Source organism: Agelaius phoeniceus, chromosome 5 (genome assembly GCF_051311805.1).
Source record: "Agelaius phoeniceus isolate bAgePho1 chromosome 5, bAgePho1.hap1, whole genome shotgun sequence".
NCBI classification, from domain to species: Eukaryota; Metazoa; Chordata; class Aves; order Passeriformes; family Icteridae; genus Agelaius; species Agelaius phoeniceus.
In genome coordinates this window covers 49,396,327-49,417,040 of record NC_135269.1, presented here as the reverse complement: position 1 = coordinate 49,417,040, position 20,714 = coordinate 49,396,327, and the positions used below count along the sequence as shown (strand labels likewise).

General features: G+C 45.3%; 1 protein-coding gene across 2 annotated transcripts; it reads left to right on the top strand.

Moving 5' to 3' along the window:
- Positions 1-17: 17 nt before the first annotated feature.
- On the top strand, positions 18-18,729 carry WNT2 (Wnt family member 2). Of its 2 annotated transcripts, XM_054631558.2 has the most exons (5): positions 18-2,589; positions 3,962-4,185; positions 7,117-7,394; positions 10,212-10,476; positions 17,347-18,729. In XM_054631558.2, exons 1-5 carry the CDS (start codon positions 2,510-2,512, stop codon positions 17,574-17,576), a joined length of 1,077 nt encoding a protein of 358 aa, XP_054487533.1. In that variant the 5' UTR covers positions 18-2,509; the 3' UTR covers positions 17,577-18,729. The 2 variants fall into 2 exon arrangements, with proteins under 2 accessions (XP_054487533.1, XP_077035085.1); XM_077178970.1 differs by lacking the exon at positions 18-2,589 and having other exon boundaries at positions 3,923-4,185.
- The last annotated feature ends 1,985 nt before the right edge of the window (positions 18,730-20,714 follow it).

The window sequence follows — 20,714 nt, the reverse complement described above, 5'->3', positions numbered from 1 at the left end:
GGATCTCTGCTTCACCATGGACCTGTGTGGGCTGCAGGAGGACAGCCTGACTCACTGTGGTCTGCCTGGGAATCTGCCCTGGCAGCTGGAGCACCTTCTCCCCCTTGTTTCTTCACTGGCCTGGGTGTCTCCACAGCTGTTCTCTCATGTCTAATGCACTTTGGCACAATTGCTATTGCAGAGGGGTTTTTTTGCATCATCAAATAGTGGTCCCATAGGTGCAACTGCCATCACTGATGGGTTTGACCTTAGGCAGTGGCAGGTTCATCTTGGTGCTGGCTCTGTCAGACATGTGGGAAGCTTCTGGCACCTTTGCACAGAAATCACCCCTGTGACCCCCTGCTACCCCTGAACGTGGCCATGCAAAACCGGTGTGGTTCCCCTGTTCCTTTCCAAACTTGCCTGTTTTGTCATTCTTTATAGTGAGAGTGTGGTTGTTAATAGATATAATGGATCCAAGGTGAACTTCTGTAGGGCTGGCACAAAGTGGAGGGGTTGGAGAAACAATCTGAATAGCAATAAAGCTGGAATGCAGATGGGGCATATGACTAATGGAAGGGAAAAGGATATGTTGATAAGTTACTAATGCAGTAGCCACAGGTTAAGGGAGCTCCTGTTAATACAGAAGGGTGTGAGAAATTCTGAGAAGTCAGCTTTTTACTGCAAGCCCGAGGAAACTGGTAGCAGGGAGGATTGTACCTTTCTTTGTATGGGTCTAAAATACTGCTGGAATTTGCTGTCCTCAGTGGTGTTTTTCTGCCCCAGTAATTGACCCAAAGTGTATTGTAAATGTAAGAAATAAGTTGGCCAGAAGCTAAAAATTGGAGTGTTTTTACACTGGTTGCATTTTATCAAATAGATACTGAATGCTCATCTGTTGCTTTTAAGACCTGCTGGAGTTAGTAAGAGGAGCTGTAGTTGCCTCTGGGCAAGTACAGTTGTATAAGCATTCATGTGTCCCAGGCTTCAATTATTCTTACTCGAAAGTCTTTGCAGTCAAAAGATTTTGACATTGCAGTTGAGGGTGGTAGTTTGGTGTTGATTTCTGAGGATTGTTTGAGGTACTTCTTTCAGGTTAAGTTAGTAGTGGGTGAATGTCAGCACCTCAAAACTTCACATAATTCTGTGTTTTCCATTTTCTTTCTGAAATGGTGCCTACATCTAGTTCAATGTCTGGAATCTTGAGAAGTTCTACTGAGGAACACGAGAATGGCTGTAATATACAGCCTGAAGAACAGCTTTTAAAGGGTGCTTCCTTGCTTGCTCTTCCAGGATTTTCACCTGGAGTTAACAACTGCAGGCTTCTTTTAGTAACAAGAGCTGCGTAGTCCCTAACTCACTTAGCAACCTTGGGCATTTATTTGTCCTTTTTTCAGCCAACGAATGCTGTCTCGGAAGTGGGGCATCTCCAGGTTGGTAATGAGGGTTCGTTGTTTGAAATATGTGTTAACCCTGTATTTGCTGTGCAGAAATGTTACGAAGTGAAAAAGTTGCTAAATCCCTTCTTCTTGTCTTGGCTTCCAGCCCCGGCCGCATCTCCCCTCTTTCGGGCGGGGGCCGCCTGTCGCCTCTCGGGCCGGGGAGCGGTGCGGCGGCGGTGGATTGCCCCATGCCGGGATTCAGGCGCGATGGGGCGCGTAGCCGGTCCCGGTGTCGGAGCCCATGGGCCGGGAGTCCCCGCGGTGCGGGGCTGCGCAGGGACGCCCGGGGCGGGGGCGCGCCGGTGCACGCGGAGAAGCCGGCCCGGCTTTGCGGGGCCCGTGGCGAGGGGAGGCGGCCGGGCGGTGTCCATCCTATAGCGGGACTGCTTTGGTTCTCTCCTTCTCTGCTTGCACCGGATCGCGGATCCGTTCCGTGCTCGGTGTTCGCGGGTGCGCGTACCGAGCCATGAATTGCCGTCGTGCCAAACCCCGAGAGGTGCCAAGAGCTGCCGGTCTGTAACAGCCTGCCGGGTTCGCCGCCGGCTCCGCAGCAGGTCGCGTAACATCTGCTGGCGGGTTTGAACTCACTGTCTGCTTGTAGGGTTATTGGAAAGCAACTGGCTCCTCGGGATTCCTTGCCTAATCAGAGGTGTTACCTCCTCCTCTTCCCCCAGTGTCTCTTGACATCATTTCATCCATCAGAGTTTCAGAGGAAAAAAAAACACCAACCAAAGCAGAACCCACCCAGTCTGAGAGCAGCCCACACCAGCCCCTCAGTTTTGCCGTGACTGCAGGGAAGAGCTGGATCGGGGCAAATATGAAGGATGGGAGCGGGGCTGAACTCCATGTCCTGAGGGATTTGGTGCAGGGCGAGCCGAGAGGAATCCGGAGCGTTGCACCAACTGGCATCCCCCGTATCCCGGCAGAGGATCAGTAAGCTCCGCGATCGCGCGTAGGGATGCGAAGGTGCTTTTGACCCACGGGAAAGGTAGCCCTCAAGCTGCGTTTGCCCCTGCTCGTCCTTATTGCTCCATGGGATTTCTTCTGCCCCCCGCAACTGACCTGATGTGGACCGAAGCCTTTCTAACATGAACTTTCTCCCTGGGATCTGGTGGTCTCTTCCCTTGGTCTTGATCTGGGCGACCCCACCAGTCACCTCCTCATGGTGGTAAGCTGTGCAATTCCAGAAATTTTTATTTGCTCTTGGGGAAGGTGGGGTCGGATTAATTGTGATTTAGGGAAGGTGGGGGAAGCCTCTCCCTCTTAGTCTCGCAGAAGCAGAGCTCGCTGCTCCCAGCTGCTCCGGTCCAGAAAGTCCGGGCCTTAAAGCGAGCGGATTTAGACGGTCCCGGCGGCACCTCCTTCCACACCCCGTCCGAGGCTCTCCGACCTCCTCCGTATAAGCACGGCGCAACTGCGGGGGCTACCCGGGGCTTTCGGCAGCGGTGCGGGGGTCCCAGCCCGGCGGGAGCAGCGGGCACCGCCCGGGGCCGCGCAGGGAGCGGGAGGAGGGCAGGGAGGCGGGAGGGGAACCCGCCCGAGGGGCGCGGGCGCGGGTTGCCGCCCGCCGCTGCTGGCAGCCGCCCATCCGCGCCCCGGCGGCGCTGGGAATTGGCTACAGCGGCGCTACTTTTTTATTATTAATTTATTTTTTCCTTCTTCCTCGCCCTCCCCCGCCCCTCCCTCCTTCACAGTCCTCGCTGAACTGCAAAGTGCCAGAGCAGGGGGCTGAGAGCCCGGCGGGCAGCGCAGGGCCCGGCTTCAAGGGATAGTTGATGTCGGCGTGGGGCGTCTCAGGCAGCTCGCTGCAAAACGCCTTAGAATGGAAACATAAACCTGCCCCTCAAACTGGGGACCCCAAAAAAGCCCAGGCTGGAAAGTCTTGGTGTAGGAGAGGAGTTAAACCCCTTCTTGTAATCCTGGGGAACACATTTAACCTTGACTCTGGCTGACGCGCGATCAAAGGCCGATTTATCAGACTGGGCATGTTTGAATAAAATGACTATCTGTGTCCTTAGTCATATAAACGTTATTTATTGTGATGGCTTTTTGTCATGGTGTCTTCTAAATGCGACTTAAATATATATTTTTTGGAAGTTACGGCATTAACGATTTCATGATCGTATAAAATAATGAAAATTCAAGAAAAGGACATTTTCTTCTGTTTGATCCCTTCAAAAGACACCTATAGAAGTTTGGATTTTATGAAAGGTACCTTTCGAAATGTTTCAGGACTAATAGAGACCATCTGGATACAGATGATGTAATTTAATTTTTTCAAGGTTTGTTGTTTTTTTTTTTAAGTACTGCGCGGAGCTGCAATAGCGGGGCTTGGGGTTCTCCTGAATACTTCACGTTATTAAAAAAACACAGGGTCGATGACTAATTGTAAAGGATTCCCACCAAAAAGGCAGAGGTAGCTGCAGCTCGGGACCCGCCGGAGGAAGGCTCCGGGGCGCTGAGGACCCTGCTTCCCTCGGGGCCGGTGCCCGGGGGTCGGCGCGGCCCCCCGGCGCTGCCCTGCCCTTTCCCTCCCGCAGGTACATGGGCGCCGTGGGCTCCTCGCGGGTGATGTGCGACAACGTGCCGGGCCTGGTGAGCCGGCAGCGGCAGCTGTGCCGGCGGCACCCCGAGGCCATGCTCTCCATCGGCCGCGGCGTGGCCGCCTGGACGGCCGAGTGCCAGCACCAGTTCCGCCGGCACCGCTGGGACTGCAACGCCCTGGAGCGGGGGCAGCGCCTGCTCGGCCGCGTCCTGCTGCGCAGTGAGTGCCGGGGCCCGCCGCGCTGAGGGAGGGGCTGCCCGGGCTCGGGTGGGGCCTGCAGCCCGCGGCCCGAGGGTAAAAGGGGCTTTGGAGAGTCAGCGTGACGGTACAAGTGTTCCTCATAAGGGTAACGGGGCTGTTTTGGGGCTGGCACCCCCTGGGCAGTGTGCGGGAATGATGAGAAGCGGTGGCCATCCTCGTGTATCCTTCATCCTTAGCAACGGTGAAGCTTGGTTTTATGTTTCGGGAGGAAAGGAAGAGGACATGCAATGTTATTTTAGGGTCTCACGGACAGCAGAGTAGCATATATGATGACACAAAGGTCTCTATTTCTTAAAAGCCTGTATCAAATCAGGGAGACAATGTGGAGTTTTGGCATATTAGGAGCTAGCTCTGCAGCTCCCAACTTCTCTTTTTTTTTTTTTTTTTTTTTTTTTTTTGGTGTGGATATCAAACCCACTTAGTAAGGCCTACAGGGAAATTGAGGCATCAGAATGTGGCAGCAGGACAGAAGACTTTGTTTCCATCACAGCCCAGCCTCAGGATACCAGGACTCGGGATGGGGCCTGCTGAGGGGGGCAGCTCAAGTGCAAACAGAGCCCCGTGCGCTGGGATGGCAGGAGACAATTCCTCCTGCGGGCCGATTGCCGCTGGGGCATTTTGCCGGGGAAGGGCAGCAGCAGGGTGCAGTGCCTCCAGGGCTGTGCTGACTGCGGGGTGAGCCCATGCTGGGGCAGCACTGCCCTCCAGGCACTGCGGCATTTCAGGTCAGGCTCCGGGAGAGAGAGAGAGGCAGGGCACACATCTGATAGAGGTGAGCCGGGCTTGTGCAGACCTCAAGCAACTGAGGGAGGACGGTTAAGCAGGGAAGTGTTGTCATCTAAAGGTCGGAGTAAGGCATTTAGTGAGTCTTCAAATATCAGATGTGGCCCTTTTGACCCTAAGAAATGGCTGGGATTTGTTACAGTGTCAGAATGTCCTTACCGGACGGATAAACCTACTGAGATTGTTAGTGACTGCAGCTCTTGTCACCAAGTGCCACACCCTGTGCACATGGCCTTCCTTGGTGTGCAGCCAGTGCACTGACCCTGCCCTGGCACTTGTGACCCTGGAATGTGCCCTGCATCATTCTAAGCTGTGAGCAGCATGGCACCTGCAAGGAGAGGAGTAGGAAAGTACCCTGGGACCATTGCCCCACTGGCAGGGACAGAGAGGAGAATGGCAGACACACTGACCCAGGCAGCGGGATTTTCACTCCATGCTCCGTTTGCTGCTGGTGAGCCATTGGTTCCTGTAACCAGCTTCATGTTCCCTTAGCAATTATTTGTGAGTAACCAGTAATGTCACCCATAGGCTGAAGTTTTCAGTGAGGTTTGTCTGATATTCAGGAAAACATGTCTGGCAGAACATAGCCTAATAATGATGAGGCTATTTAATAAAAAAAGTAAAAATGCAGTTTTTCCAAAAGTGAAGTTTTCACTGTTGGCTCATGTGAGAGAATGACAGCATCAGGCTTCTGAGCTCTGCACTGAGCCTGATCAGGCTGTGATTGCCATGGAAATGTAGCATGATAGTGTTCTAATAAAATTGATTAGTTCAATAAGCTCAAATAAACCTTTTCCAACAATATCAAGTGTTTCTTTTTAATTAACACTTTGCAAATTTTTGATATTTCTGGATAAGTTTTCTCAGAAATAAGTCTTCAAAAGAGCGTGATTTCTAACAAGCCGTGGCAACTCCTGCCTGATTTTGAAGGCAGGGTAGGGAAGGCATGGTTTGCCCAGTTGCCATTTGCAAAAGACTTGCACAGCATGTGGCAGTTGAGGGCCCATTCGTAAGTTAAGCATATTGGTGCTACTGCAACTGAAATACTAAATATTAAATTCTATGGTGTAATTCTGCCTCTACAAAAAAGTCACTGTTAACATTTGTCTTTGGGATACTCTTTTACTGTACTAACATTGCTTAAGGCTTACAAGCTCTGCAAAGAGGTCTCTCTCACTGCAAGTCGTCTTAGATATTGCACAAAAAATCTACTTGTTATTCTTCCTATGCTAAAAACTTTAAAAGTAGGAAAATATTCCATTACCATAAATAGATTTGTGGCAGTGTAATGTAGCTCTGTATTGTAAACTAATGCATCTTAAAATAAAAGCAATTATTGCATTGAAATATGTACCTAATTGTCTTTGAATAGATATATTCTAGAAATTCAGATAATCTTTGGTATAATAAAGTATCTTGGTTAGGAGATGGGAAAGCTGCCAGAGCAGCTGGCATGAAGAAGTCACAGCTGCCAGACCAAATCCTGCCTCAAGCATGACACAAGCGGTGCCATTGATTTAATGGAACTTATTTGTGTGAATTACAGTTATGGGCTTGATTCTAGTCAGAAAACATAATATTAACTTATATTTTTCAGAAAATAACACCCAAGTTTTCTCCCTAGCACTGTTTAAACAGGAAAGTCTATTCCAAGAGCTTCAGGAGAGGGAAGTCTAAGTTTCAAGAGTTACTTGCAGTATTTTGCAATATGCATGTTGTTTTAGTGTCCCTATTTAATAATTTCTTAAACTTATCTCTTACATAGCACTTCATATATTCTTCTAAATTCGTGAAACATGATAGGAATACCAGCTGTCCTATTCACATATCTGTACAAAACAACTGATCCATGAAAGTATATGAATCAATATCAAAAGCAAATGTTTAATGTTTTCCAACTCTAACACTATATTGATGAGCTTTTACCAGGGAGGGGTCCAAGCTTAAGCCATGACTAATTCTGGCTCCAGGGAATGTGTATTTGTGTGATTTCAGCCTAGTTTATCTTTTGCTCTGCAAAAAAGTCCAGTCTAACTGTCTTGGATATAGGACAGCCACTCAAAGTAGCTACCCCAATGATATTTAAAGTGACTTTTTTTGTTTCAGGTAGTCGAGAATCTGCTTTTGTACACGCCATCTCTTCTGCTGGAGTTGTTTTTGCCATCACCAGGGCATGTAGCCAAGGGGAGCTGAAATCCTGCTCTTGTGATCCCAAGAAGAAAGGCTCTGCCAAGGACAGCAAGGGCCATTTTGACTGGGGTGGCTGCAGTGATAACATTGACTATGGCATTAAATTTGCCAGAGCCTTTGTGGATGCCAAAGAACGGAAAGGAAAAGATGCCAGGGCACTGATGAACCTTCACAACAACAGAGCTGGAAGGAAGGTGGGTGTCCATGCAATAGATGCCTAGAGATGGTCTTGGACAGCTCTGTTGTGTTTGGGGCAGTTAATGCTTGGCTCTTGCTGTCTGGTCTCAGCAGCTATGGAGAAATACAGGAAGAGCAGCAGCCTGAGCTGCTGTTTTTATCTTCCTTGGAGGTTCAGTGTGACCGAGATCTACAAACAGACTGAATTCAACTGCCTAACAGTACTCCTGTTGGAGTCACTTAGTCACTCCTTGTGTGAGAAGTTAAGCAGGAGTCTAAGCTCAGGATCAGTTTGGATGGAGGTTTTATTTTGAGCCTAGTTCTTATATAAGCAGGAGTTTTATTTTTTCACTGATACAGAATACAAATTCCTAAGAGAGGCTGAAGATCACACTGAAGAACAGGCTTGACAAAGAGCAAATTCAAAATAACTCTAGAGAAAAAAACCCATTCTATCCATTTCTGTATGTATATGGTAAACTTAATCACAAAGTGAGCAGAGATTTTTTAAAGAAAAAAATCCAAAATACACATCCCTCCAAAAGGCAATGGCCTCGTAGCATGACCTGCAACCCCATTCCTAAACATTGTATGAAAATGCCATTCCTGAATTTCAGCTAAAAAAGTCTTTACCTTCACACTGAAGGTGAGTAGGAGGAGTAGTTGCCAGGTGTACTGCCCACTTCTGGTGCAAGGGCTGAGGAATAGCTGCACTAACATTTTGTGGTGGTAGCAATAAAAAGAATGGTGCATGAAACTGGAATATGCCGTTTCATTTTTAAAAACATGTTAAAAATTTGCTGCTCCCATGACATCTGAAATACAGAAAAAAAAATTTTATTGTTTTATTGTGCTAAACCAAGCACATCTGGAATTATTTGTAGAAACTTTTTATGTCTTATCTTTATGTATATTTAATACATAAAATCTTCCTTAATGTACATTTAATAGGGATTAAGTTGTTTGTATTCTGATCTTTTTTTGTACTGCAAGTAGATGATTTTCCTGAAAAACTTCTGTTCTTCAGCATCTTTCCTCCACCTGCCTATTGCCAGCAGGCATAATTAATATGTAATGTAGGCAGATGAAGCTATTCAGATCAATGATAGGCTAATGCAGTACTGTGGTCATGTTTCTGCTACTGTCCAAAGGAGCCTGAAGTCTACAACACAAAGATTTTTGTAGGGTTGAATAAGTTCCATGATGGGAAGTACTTTTTGTAGTATTTGAGCATCTTATTATTTTTAAGTTTTAAAAACACCTCTGCCAAATACTTAGGTAGTACTGGTAAGGTAGATTTTTAGAAAAAGAAATTTTAATAAATATATTCCATTTAAAATAATGAATATGTTCTCATATGCTCTAGGGCCTGCTTTATGGACAGAGACATTGTTTTGTATTCACAGTACAGTAGTGTAGGTTTAGCTTTGCAGGGATCTCACCACCTCAGCTGCCCTACAGGGCTGGCATTTTGACCTGGGTAAGACCATCTGTGCCCTTGGCTTCTTCTTGCCCCCAAAAGGGGTGTTGATATATCTCTTTTAAAACTATTCCAAAAACTATTCTAACTGTGCTGATGAAAAAATAAATAGAACAAATATGAATCAAAGAACATAATATGCTGTATATCAGTATAGGAGCATTGCTGACAAAAAAGAGACCATATTCCTATGTGCTTCTTACATTATTCCAGAAAGTTGTTTTAGACATACAAGTAGTTAAATTGATTTCTGCTCAGATAATTAAAACCAAGCATCTGCTTAAATCCCAGATTTGTGATATGGCAATGAAATGGGACTGTGGGAATGCCAGTGACTTCTTTGAAGTATTCATATCATTTACAAGTTAGAAAGAAAATTGAACATCCTTTGGTTTTATAATACATTCTCGCTTTATTACTAAGTGCTTGACTGGAAAAGGCTGCCCCACTGTGCATCAGTCTCACTTCTAATCATGGAGCTTTCCTCTCTCTTACCTTCCTCCCATGATGACATTCCTCTTGTACAAACCCTAAAAAGTTCATATTTCATGAACCCTTAAGGCATAATATTTATAGATCAAATATCCATATCTACATAATTAGGAATGAATTATTTACTGTCTATGAACCCATCTGTTGTTCTCCAACATCATACAGATAGCTTAAATGTCTGAGATGAAGCTGAAATGGCTTTAATACTATCCAGATGTTAAATTAATGATAAGGGTGATCTCTCCAGTGCAAACTAATGAAGATATTATCCTAAAATGTTGGTTAAAATCTGTATAAGCATTTTAAGTATACTGTATTTTAAGATTCTGCATAGGTCTGATGCCTAGTACAGGTACAATGCTTTACACAGTCTTTTAAAAATAATTTATATATGAATTTCTGGGCAATATTTGAAATGCTGTTCAGGGTAAAGGGCAACTTTATGGAGATGAGCTGGAGAGGGTCAGAGTGGTCAGCACGGCAATCCTGCAGCTGAAACAATGGGGAAAGGGGGCACCTTCACCTCCCAAGGCGCTGAATGATTGTGGCCATTTCTGATTCTTTGCTCGTGTCCAGTCTGTGTCCTGGCACTATAGAGCCCGCCGATCCTTGGGCTGACTGGCAGGAGCAGGAAGGTAAGCCCACCAGGAGGATTGTGTGCACGCTGAGTCAAGCAACCAGAGCAGAGCAACCACATGGGGATGACTGGATGCTACCAGTGGGTGTCACTACAGACCGTAATTTGGAGGTCCATCGCAGGCCTGGCACTACAGGATGGCTGGAAAAGGGCTGAGAAGCAATTAGTTAATTACACTTTGTTTTACCTGTGTATATTTATATTTACCTGTGCATTTCTAAACAGGCTGTGAAGCGGTTTTTGAAACAGGAGTGCAAATGTCACGGTGTGAGTGGATCCTGCACCCTAAGGACCTGCTGGCTGGCCATGGCAGACTTCAGGAGAACAGGAGATTACCTGTGGAAGAAATACAATGGAGCAATTCAGGTGGTCATGAATCAAGATGGCACAGGTTTCACTGTGGCTAATAAGAAATTTAAGAAGCCAACTAAGAATGACCTGGTATACTTTGAAAGCTCTCCAGACTACTGTATCAGGGACAGGGATGTAGGTAAGCCACTATCATTACATGTGAATGCCTTTATTTAAGATATTTGTACTTCAAAGGTCAAAAATTTTAATTTTATCAAATGTGTGTATGTGTGTATATACATATACATACATATATATAAAAATAAATCCATGCATGTAACCAGCAGGAAACAGGAAAGAAGGTGTTCTGGAAGGACTCACTACAAGAACAATAGTTCTTTGATGTCCCTAGGTGTACAACAGGCAGTTGTTCTAATATATCTCAGCAGTTTCTGCCAGATGCTATGGAGCCCTGGAGATGCTGTAAGGCAAAGCTGCTTTCAGTACAAGTTTGAGTTGTGCTCGTGAGGCAGGTCCATAGTGGGCACACTCACTCTTGTGCCACACAGCTCACTCCAGAGCTGCCTCCAGAGGTGCCTGTTGATGCCACCTCCTGTTGCATTGCTTCCTTTCCACGTTGTTACCTTACCACTGCAGTGCCTCCTTTATCTGCACCTTCCCACAGCTCACTGTGACTGTGGAGCCTGGTTGCAGACACGCCTGTCCCCATCTAATGTGCGAGGCACAACCCAGCCCTGCCTGCACCAGTCAGGGCAGCTGTGGGTAACGGGGGTGAGGCAGCTGAGGACGTGCAGGTGGATGGAAGAGAAGAGGTGGGTGGGACACAGCAGGCTTGGCTGAGTGACACAGCTGTTTATTCCTCTTTATGAGGCAATGCTGGCTCTGTCCATGACAACCATCACATTTTCTGGAGAGTTGTGCCAGCCCCTGTGGGAAGAGATAAAGTATTGGTGCTGGTGTTAGCACTGGATTTTCCTGCTGCAGAGGTTCGATAGAGACACACTTAGCAGTGTTACAGAATTCAAGGCACTGCCAAGCACCAGGAAACCTGCTAACAGCTCTTGACCCATGTACAGTATTTTCTGATATGGCAATTAAAAACTAGCAACTAGAAAACCAGAAATTTGGAAAAGAGAGGCAGACTGAGTAATGTATGAGGGAAGTTGTGGAACTAATTAATAGGTTGTATAACGGGCCAGATTGCAACCCAAATGACAAATCTGTAAGTATCTGGACAGCAATGCAGCTCAACTCTTTTTGGCACTGCTGAATGTTTACAATCCAAGTTTGCTTGGAATAAACATTGCAAAACAGCTGTACTTAAATAAGAACAATATGTGAATTCCTGGTCATGTACTATTGACTTCAGTGAATGCAGAATTTCATCCAGTACAATTACATTGGACACTGTTTCTGGTTAGTTGAGTTGTCAGCATAATTTTAAATGTTATTTATTATTTTGGCAGGTGATGTTTATTACCTGCATGAGCACATACCATTCCTTGAATAGTGGCTGATACTGTAAAGTCTAATCCAAGTGAATAAATGGATATATTGTGGCATCATGCAGAAATAACTTTGCAGACTAGGATCTTTTCAAAACATTTATCTCTTGGTGTTGCCTCATTCATTGTAAAAAACATTATTTTTTTCCCCTGGTAGAAGAACTTGTACACTACCAAATTCTATGTCAAAAATCCATTTAATCATCTCTTTGTACTTAGGCTAATCTCATCTATCAGTCTTGTTATTGTGGAGGAGAGTGGGCATTTTTCACCACAGTGTATTATGTGCATTTGCCAGACACTGACAAGCCTGCCCAGAGATGGCAAAATCTGATATATTTTTTTGGCTCAGCTCAATATAAGCTGCAGCTGAGGTGGTGTTTTTTTGCTGCTCAGAATTCAGAGAATGTGGTTGTTTGGAAGAGCATATTTTTAGAAAAATGCAGTAAACCTTTGTTGGTGTGTGGGATGCCCTGCTGCTTGCATGGAGCAAAGAAAGAACCGCACAAACAAAACCTGATCTGACTTTTAGGGAGATGATTTTGGCAGCTGCACCACATTTTTTTGGTTTGCCTTGTTGAGCATTGCAAAGTGGCAGTCTTGTTAAATGACTGCAAATGAAATGAGATTGTGGAAGTCAGAGTTTGGAAATAGGTGGGGAGCATCTCAGTGTCAGCTGAATCTAATGCCACAATGTTTTAGTATGTCATTCAATACAGTTCTGCCTAACATTCTCCAGGGAATTCAAGTGATTTAGGGCTTCAGGGAAAAAAAATTAGGCTGATTAGTGTTGGAGCTGAATGAAGGATTCACAGAGAAAACCTTATGAAGCATCATGATTTGACCAGGAGACAACTTCACAAACTAAAATGTCCAAGCCAGTGTGCTCTGTGGCTTGATTGTGCTAACACATAGGAACCAGTGAGTTAAAAGTGCTCAAGGATTCTGCCATCAGCAGCATACCCAGGAAAAAAGCAGATACCTTCTCTTCCCCCACTGGAGCTTCCACCCTGGGTCTGGCATTCTGTCTGAGGGGGCAGCTGGACATGCATACATGGAACACCCCAAAATGTAGTTCTTTGGGGGGGGTTGGGTATTTTTGGTTTTTGTTTTTTTGGGTTTTTCTGCTTGTTTGAGGTTTTTTTGTTTATTTGTTTGGGTTGTTGTTTTTTTTTTTTCCTAGAAAGGAAAAGAGGGGTAATTTATTTCAGGAGGGGTAAAATATGGGAAATCACTAGTAGTAACTCAATGGCAAGATAATCTGATAACCTGACCACCTCTTTCCTTGCCTTAAGATTTCACAAAGGACCAAATTAAGATTTTTCAGAAGTGTTCAGAATTCATTTAACCCTGCGCACATAACTCTCCTGAAATAATTTTTACTCAAAATTACATACTCAAAATTTGATAGAAACAAAGATAGAACATCCCAGAGAGCTTTTAAAAGTCATCCTAGGTAAACTGTTGTTTTTATTAACTCATGGCCATCTCTTCAGTGCTGGCTTGGGAAATCCCAGCCCCTCCAGACAGATCTGTCTCCAGAGAGAACTGCCTGTTCTCTCCAGCCCTACTCTACTGAGTGTTGTCTATAAGATCCAGGTGCTCTCCAGAGTTGCTTTTCTGTGAACCTTTTCTTTCAACTGTTTTTTCCCCAAGAATACTTGTGAGAAAACTATCATTGGGAATTTCACTGGTTTTGCACCTTTTTTTGGCTTTTGTTTGTGTATATGTGTGTGTGTGTGAAAGTCTAATAATGGATGTTATTGCTTGACACCAGATTTTAATCAATAGAAGTAGAAGGAAAAAGCTCTCATTATATACTAATAAATACATTTTAGGGCTTTAGGGATGGAAAGAAAATATTTTTCAACATAACACATGTTGACTTCCAAAACTAACTGTGCAAACTGAGAAGAAAGGACTTGATGTGCAGGCTGCGAAGTTGGCAGTATGAAAAGCTGTGGATGCTTTGGCAGGTAAAATGTGTGTAGGCATGGCAATTCCAACATTTGAAATAAAAACAAAGAGGTTGTACAAAAACTTTTTACAAGTTAGAACCTACTCCTGCCTCATAAGTGATGAGGAGGCGCATTGCAGGTAGCAGGCAGAAAACTCTGCCTTATTTTGTGCAGTGTCTTCTGCTGCCTTCATCACTCAGGCCTGCCAAGGAGCTCAGTAATTTGTCTGGCTCCTCACTGTTGGTTATTGGTCTTTTCCTTCTCACTAGAGAAGCTGCAGAGATTCTGAAGATGCTGTTTGAACTTTAAAAAAAGGTTGGTTTTGCTCAAAAACTAAGCCTTTATATGAGCTTGTTTTCACTTTTGTCACAATCTGTGACAATTAAGTCCCCTGTTGTGGTCATTGTAGTAAATGTTGATGTTTTGTGGTCAGCATCAGATGATACCAGTTTCTGACTGTCTGTTAGTGGCTGAAATAATTTTGGTTTTGAAGCTGGTGGCAAAACTCCTGTTGAAAGCAGTGGGTGCATCCTGCTTAGGTTGTCCTTTAGTGCTGTGTGATTTCCCCTTACATCTGGAAATAAGAACACTGAACTTGGAAACTACCTTGTGCCTCAGCTGAGGAATGTGGTCAAAGCTTTCTGGGCAGCTCCTGCTGGATGTGGGGGAACAGGGGGTCTTCCTTCACTTCCAGCAGCCAAATGACATGACTCGCCTCTGTGCCTGGCTGGGAGCTGTGCTGAGGTGGAGGGCAGCTTTGCTTTTCCTTCACTGGTGTGAATTCCTGATACAGAATGTTAATCATGTAGGTCACAAGCTTGGCCTTTGTAATGTTTTTTTGGTCTGAACAGAGAGAGCAGGACAAGTGCTTTTAAAAGTTCTTCACAGAATCAATTAGGTTGGGAAAGACCTCTGAGATCATCACATCCAACCTTTGAGCAAACACCACCATGTCAACTAGATCATGCACTAAGTCCCACACCAAGTCTTTCCTTAAACATCTCCAGGGCCAGTGATTCCACCCCCTCCCTGGGAAATCCATTCCAATGTCTAATAACCCTTTCTGTGAATTTGGCTGTATTTTGCACAGTCTGGGATGTGATGGATATTGCTGTGGGCTGACACAAACATCAGAACTTACATTCAGTTCTGCATCCCCCTGACTCCTCAGCTTGCCTAGACTGTGGGCACTGGAGGCCACTGGAAGTTTCTCTTCCCCCATCATGGAGTGATTCCTGACAAAAACATCTGGGAGAGGCCTCTTGGCATCACTGCTATGCCTGCTATGCCAGTTCCCCCAGTGCACCTGGGAACTGCACAGCTGAGGGATTGCTGGGAGTAGTGTGTGCCCATGTGGGTCACTGCTGGGGCCACCTCTCCTGCGCTCCTGCAGGGGACCCAGGTGCCAGCACTGGCTATAGGGACAGTAGCCAGGAGCAGGAGTTGCTGCTGGTTTCCTGGTGCAGGGTGTGCCTGAGGCACCACATGGCTGATTGTTACAGCAAACTGAGATGCTCTACCAAATATCAAAGGTTTACTTTTTACTTTGAAGCACTGTTCAGCCATCTCCCCCAGGACGTTATGCAGAGCATTGGTCCATAGGCAGTAGCATGAACATGCTCAGACCCCAAGGAGATTTGGGATTGATAAGGCTGCAGGTGCAGGAACCTGTTTCTGGCTCCATTTTGTGTGGTTTCTCTTCCCTCTGTCTGTTCCCTCAGGGGTGGCTCAGCACATCTCTGCTGGCTGGGGCAGCAGCACGTTTGCAGCTCAGGAGCCTTGGGCAGGGCCAGGCTCAGCAGCTGGGAGCAGCGCTGGGGTGGGCCCTGGGCCCCTGTGCTGAGCTGGGGGCTGGTGGGCAGGACATGAACCAGCCCTTCCATGGTGATGCTCTCCAGGTGTATACCTCTACCCAATGCATATTTAAATATTTAAATAAGTACAGGAATCTAGGCCATGGGAGGGAAGCTGAGATGTGTTCTAGGGGCTGAAGAACTTCTCCAAGACAGCAGTTGAAGACTGTCCTAAGTTTGATAGAAAAAGAAGAAAATTGGCACCCCCATGGCTGAGAGGCTGGATCATGTGTTGGTCCCATGAAAAAGCACAGTTTGAGAAGGTGACTTTGGTCCAGTTCCTGAGACCCCTCATTGCATTACTCATTTGGGGTCAGCCCCCATTTAATATGAAGTCTTCCTGATGCTGGGAAGGCAGCAAGGAATGGAGAAACAGTAAACACTTGTATGTTATAAACTGCTTTGAGACAGCAGCATCACTGCATACAACCATAAATTCACCATAGGGGGGAAAAAACTAAAATTGGAATTCATTCAACCTAAATTATTAATAATTACAATTTAACTGCAGTTTACATTTTATTAATTAAGATTGGTTTGCTATCCTGGCTTATGCAAATTTTAATTAATGTTTGCGTGTATTAGTTTTCCTTAAGAAGGTAAATTGTTCATGTTCAGTGTGCACCTGCAAATACACTTTGTAAAATAATTCCAGTTAATTTACTGACTACAGCCATTACTTAGGGAGTATCACCTTGCCCAAGAAGAGAATGGAGTTGCAATCAGGTCTATGGAAAATGTCAGAAGAATGTTAATTTTTGAATATATCTCCATTTGATTCATAATAGCAATACACAGGAAATTAGGTGAGGCAATTAATTTTTATGAAGTTTTCAGTTTGGTGGTAATAACCTGTCAGCAGCAGTATTGATCCTAAAATGTACCCTAAAACCAGTTTGTGTTAGATGAACAATGGCTCCTACGTGGTACAGTCACTGTTCACACTCAGACATGCCTTACAGAGCCATTTTGTGCCATATAGGCACAGGTATTTCAGCCACTCCTCCTGAGTGTTTCAAGAACATGACAAGGTGTGGTATGGTTCCTCTCCCCCTTCTGTCCACAGCAGGCTATAATTTAGTTTCTTCTAATCTTATCATGAAAGGGGAGAAGAACCCTTAGTGTTAACCCACAGGGATGAGAGGCACACAGAGCAGCAAATCTTCAGCTGCCACCTGAACTGCTGGAATGGGGCCTATGGGTGGACACAGCAGCGATGCCAAATGCCCAGGGTGCTTCTGCTCTCATTTCTGCAAGACTTTTAATCACAGGCAGCACAGTTACTCTACCCATTGAGTCCCTCACAGCCACCAGATTCTGTGGTCTTCTCTCCTAGCCCTCTCCTGCACACCCAGAGCTCCTCAGCAAAGCTCATGATATCCTGAGCACCATGAAGATGCTCCACCTGGGCATTCCATTTCAGACAGTCCCTGGGGGCAGATACTCTTCCCAAGGGGAAGAAAGTTCCAGGGAAAGATGAAGCAAAACATGATGATATTAACAGAATCAGGCAGACCCTTGAAGAATTTCATCTGTTTTCTTCCTCCTCGTCTCCAGGCCTGATTCCTAGGCAAAATATGGGGGCAATTTTACCTTTATAGGCATTTTCCTGGCTTGATATTGAATCCTGGGTGATGTGATGTTAAAGTATCAAAGTATCATACCTATTTCCATATGCTTGCTGCCTTTCCTTAAAATCTGCCTGCTGACTTTAGGTGCGTTCCCTCTGCAGGGTCCCTGGGGACAGCCGGCCGGGTGTGCAACCAGACGTCGCGTGGCATGGACAGCTGTGAGGTGATGTGCTGCGGGAGGGGCTACGACACCGCCCGCGTCAGCAGGATGACCAAATGTGAGTGCAAGTTCCACTGGTGCTGTGCTGTGCGCTGCCAGGACTGCCTGGAGGTGGTGGACATTCACACCTGCAAGGCACCAAAGAGCCCTGCCTGGATGGCCCGGACATGACCCACAGGCTGCTGGGGCTGGGGACCACAGCCTGTGCCCTTCCTGGTCCCTGCAGGGAACCACAGCCTGTGCCCTTCCTGGTCCCTGCTGGGGACCACAGCCTGTGCCCTTCCTGGTCCCTGCTGGGGACCACAGCCTGTGCCCTTCCTGGTCCCTGCTGGGAGCCACAGCCTGTGCCCTTCCTGGTCTGTGCAGGGAATGCATCAGAGATATTTTTTACTTCTATGCCTGGTTTGCCTTTCTTGTTCATTGCAGAGACGCTGCTGAAAAGTTGACATAAACCCTGCAGTGTTTACTTTGCATTTCTGCATGACAGTGTTGCTGCAGAGTTGTCTCTGCATAAACTGATGCAGCTCTGGAAGGATGTACTTATGCCAAGACTCTTCCAACCACTGTGTAACTCTCCCCCAGAATCCTTGTGGCAATTCATTCCTGCCATCGGGAACACAAGAAGATACAAAATATGGCACTTCTACAAGATCACCATCACCAACTGCATTGGCTGGGCTTGCTCAAGAATCTTCTGAAGGATCTTGGGCAGGTCACAGCTGAGCCCTGGATACTGAATGGCTCAGGAGTTTGAGCACTGGTTGGTGATTTCCCCATGAAAGAAAATTCGTGGCCAGATTGGTGAAAAACTTTACTGGAAGGGTGTTTGTTCATCCCTGCTGGACTGGAGTTTCCAGCAAGGTGGCCACCTGAGGCCATCCTGGCCACCTTTAGCACACAGTGGCTTCCTGTGGGGCAGGAATTGGCCCATGGCCTAAAACAAAGGAAATTGCAGGGAAATTGCAAGGAAATCTATTCAGCCACAACACTTTGATGAATTCTTAGAGTCAAAGCAAATGTCTTAGATATATGTTTGTGAAAACTTGCCTTAAAAGCTTCTAAAAAATAATTAATATTAACTGCTGAGGATTTTTTTTTTCTGACCTGAAGGACTGAAGAGAATGGTTTTTCACCCTAGTGAAAGCTGGGTACAGGACACTCAACTACCTAAGGATAAGGTTTCCTCTTTTCACATACATAATAGTGGAAAAATGATTGAGACCAGTGATGGAGAAGGAAATGCCTTGCCTCAGTAATGACTTGGATTCTAAAGAAATTATCAGCTTCTATGTTCTTTTAAAGTTAATAAATCTATTAAATGTGCTCAAAATGATACTTTCCACTCAGATGGGGACATCCAAATTAGATTTTTTTTCTGCATATTTTCTGCAAAACTGCCTATATCTATGATTTGGTTTGTATTGGCTTGTAATGGAGGCAGTTACAGGTTGTGCCAGGTCAATATGCTGGGCTGGGATCAGCCCAAAACAAAAAGTTGCTGTAAAAATGTGCAGGCATATGAGGCCCAGAAATTGCAGCCTTGGTGGAGAGGAACTGGGTCAGAGAGGGACCAGCTGCCTCTCCTCAGGGCAGAGATCAGCAGCATGAACCAAGAGAAAAATGGGTTCTGTGCCAGTAAGTATAATAAGGCTCTGAAAAAGCACCCATGAAGAGTAAAGACAGGAAAGATAATGAAAAAATAACATAGGAAAAGGGGGTTGAATGAGTGATAGAACACATTGTAGATGAAAGTACAAATGAAATGGACTGAAGAACCCTAGCAGGTACAAACAGTGCAGGAAAAAGTAATATCCAAGTAGCTAACCAAGGCAATAAAGGGAATACTCTGGGTATATTTTGCTTTTGGAACTTTCTTGAAAGACTGTTTAAAAAGAAGGGGGTTTGGCATTAAGTGGTCTTGAGGGAGCAGTCATTTACATCTGCAAGGCTTTCAAAAAAGTTTGTATCATTAAAATGGGTAATTCATCTCCAGAAGGCACAGCTGGTGTTAAAAGATTAGGAGGCTCCAGAAAGTTCTTTATTGGAACAATAAGATAAGGTTTCAGTTACTGTATATGGAAATGATCATGGCTAGAGGTAACAATACTCACACTTCTGTCTATAAACCAACTGCTGGTGGGAGCAGCCGTGCCCACGTGTCCGTGCACGTGCAGTGGATGTATGAGATGTATGAGATGTATATATGTACCCATGGGCAGCTCAGGGGTTATACTGCTGGCCTCTTCATTGCTGCCAATCCTGGCTCTGGCCTGGATAAGGAAAATTTCATACATAATTGTATTTAAAGGTGAGCTCCAAGGAGAATTTTTATTGGGATTTCACTGTGAAATTAAATCCACATGTAGCTCGTAGCCTCAGCAATATTGTACTTTAAGCCTTAAAGAATTTAAAAGCAATATAATAATTTTTAACCTTTTAGAGCCGTTTCTTTTTTAAGATTTAAAGAGCCTGAGTAGTCTAAAAGATTTTCTATTTATTAAGGCTGAAAATATTTCAATGTTCTGGAAAAAAGAAAATAGGCTCATTCTTACAAGAGAACTTGTTCTAGGTAGTCAAATGAAGGGTAATGAAATCAGATCTCTTCTTAAATCTGTTGTTTGTTTAATATTCCAGAATATCAACTCACCTGAATTCTGCAGTCCCAGATAAAGTGTTTTAGAATCACTGTGTTAAAAGTGTATTAACTTTTATTCCCCAACCTCGTCCTCCTCTGCTAATGCACATCTTCCTGTTCCAAACCTTCCTCTGGGTCAGAGGCCTGTGGTTCCTGAAGGCTGGTCTTACCAGTAAGTCCAGGAAGATTGGGGCATTGAGTCCCTTGGCATTTTCAGTGTCCTTGTCACCCTGTCCAGCAGCAAGGCCACCCAGGTGTGCACAGCAGGCTGATGTTCCCACTTTGGGCACGTGCCATATCGATAAGCTGTGATGCAATGCCTGCATCAAAACCACTTCAGCAGAGGAAACAGAATATTTCACAGCATGACAAATGGGTAAGTGCTGAGCTGGCCACTTAGTTGATGACAGTTTTTTCTGCATTTATGGGGTTTTCTTGGTTTTTTCTTTAAGAGCTCAAGGTAGACTTCTCACAGTTGTAGGCATTTCTGCTGCCTCTTCCACACAGAAATGCATTCCTAGAAAATTTTGCCATTTCTTAGTGGCAAAAGACACTCAGAGATGTAAATATTGCTAGGAAAGGAGCCTCCATGATCTTCAGCAAATCCAGAAAAGAATATAAGAGGGGGGGAAAAAAGAGAAAACAAAAAAAGAAGAAACATAAATAGGCATGGC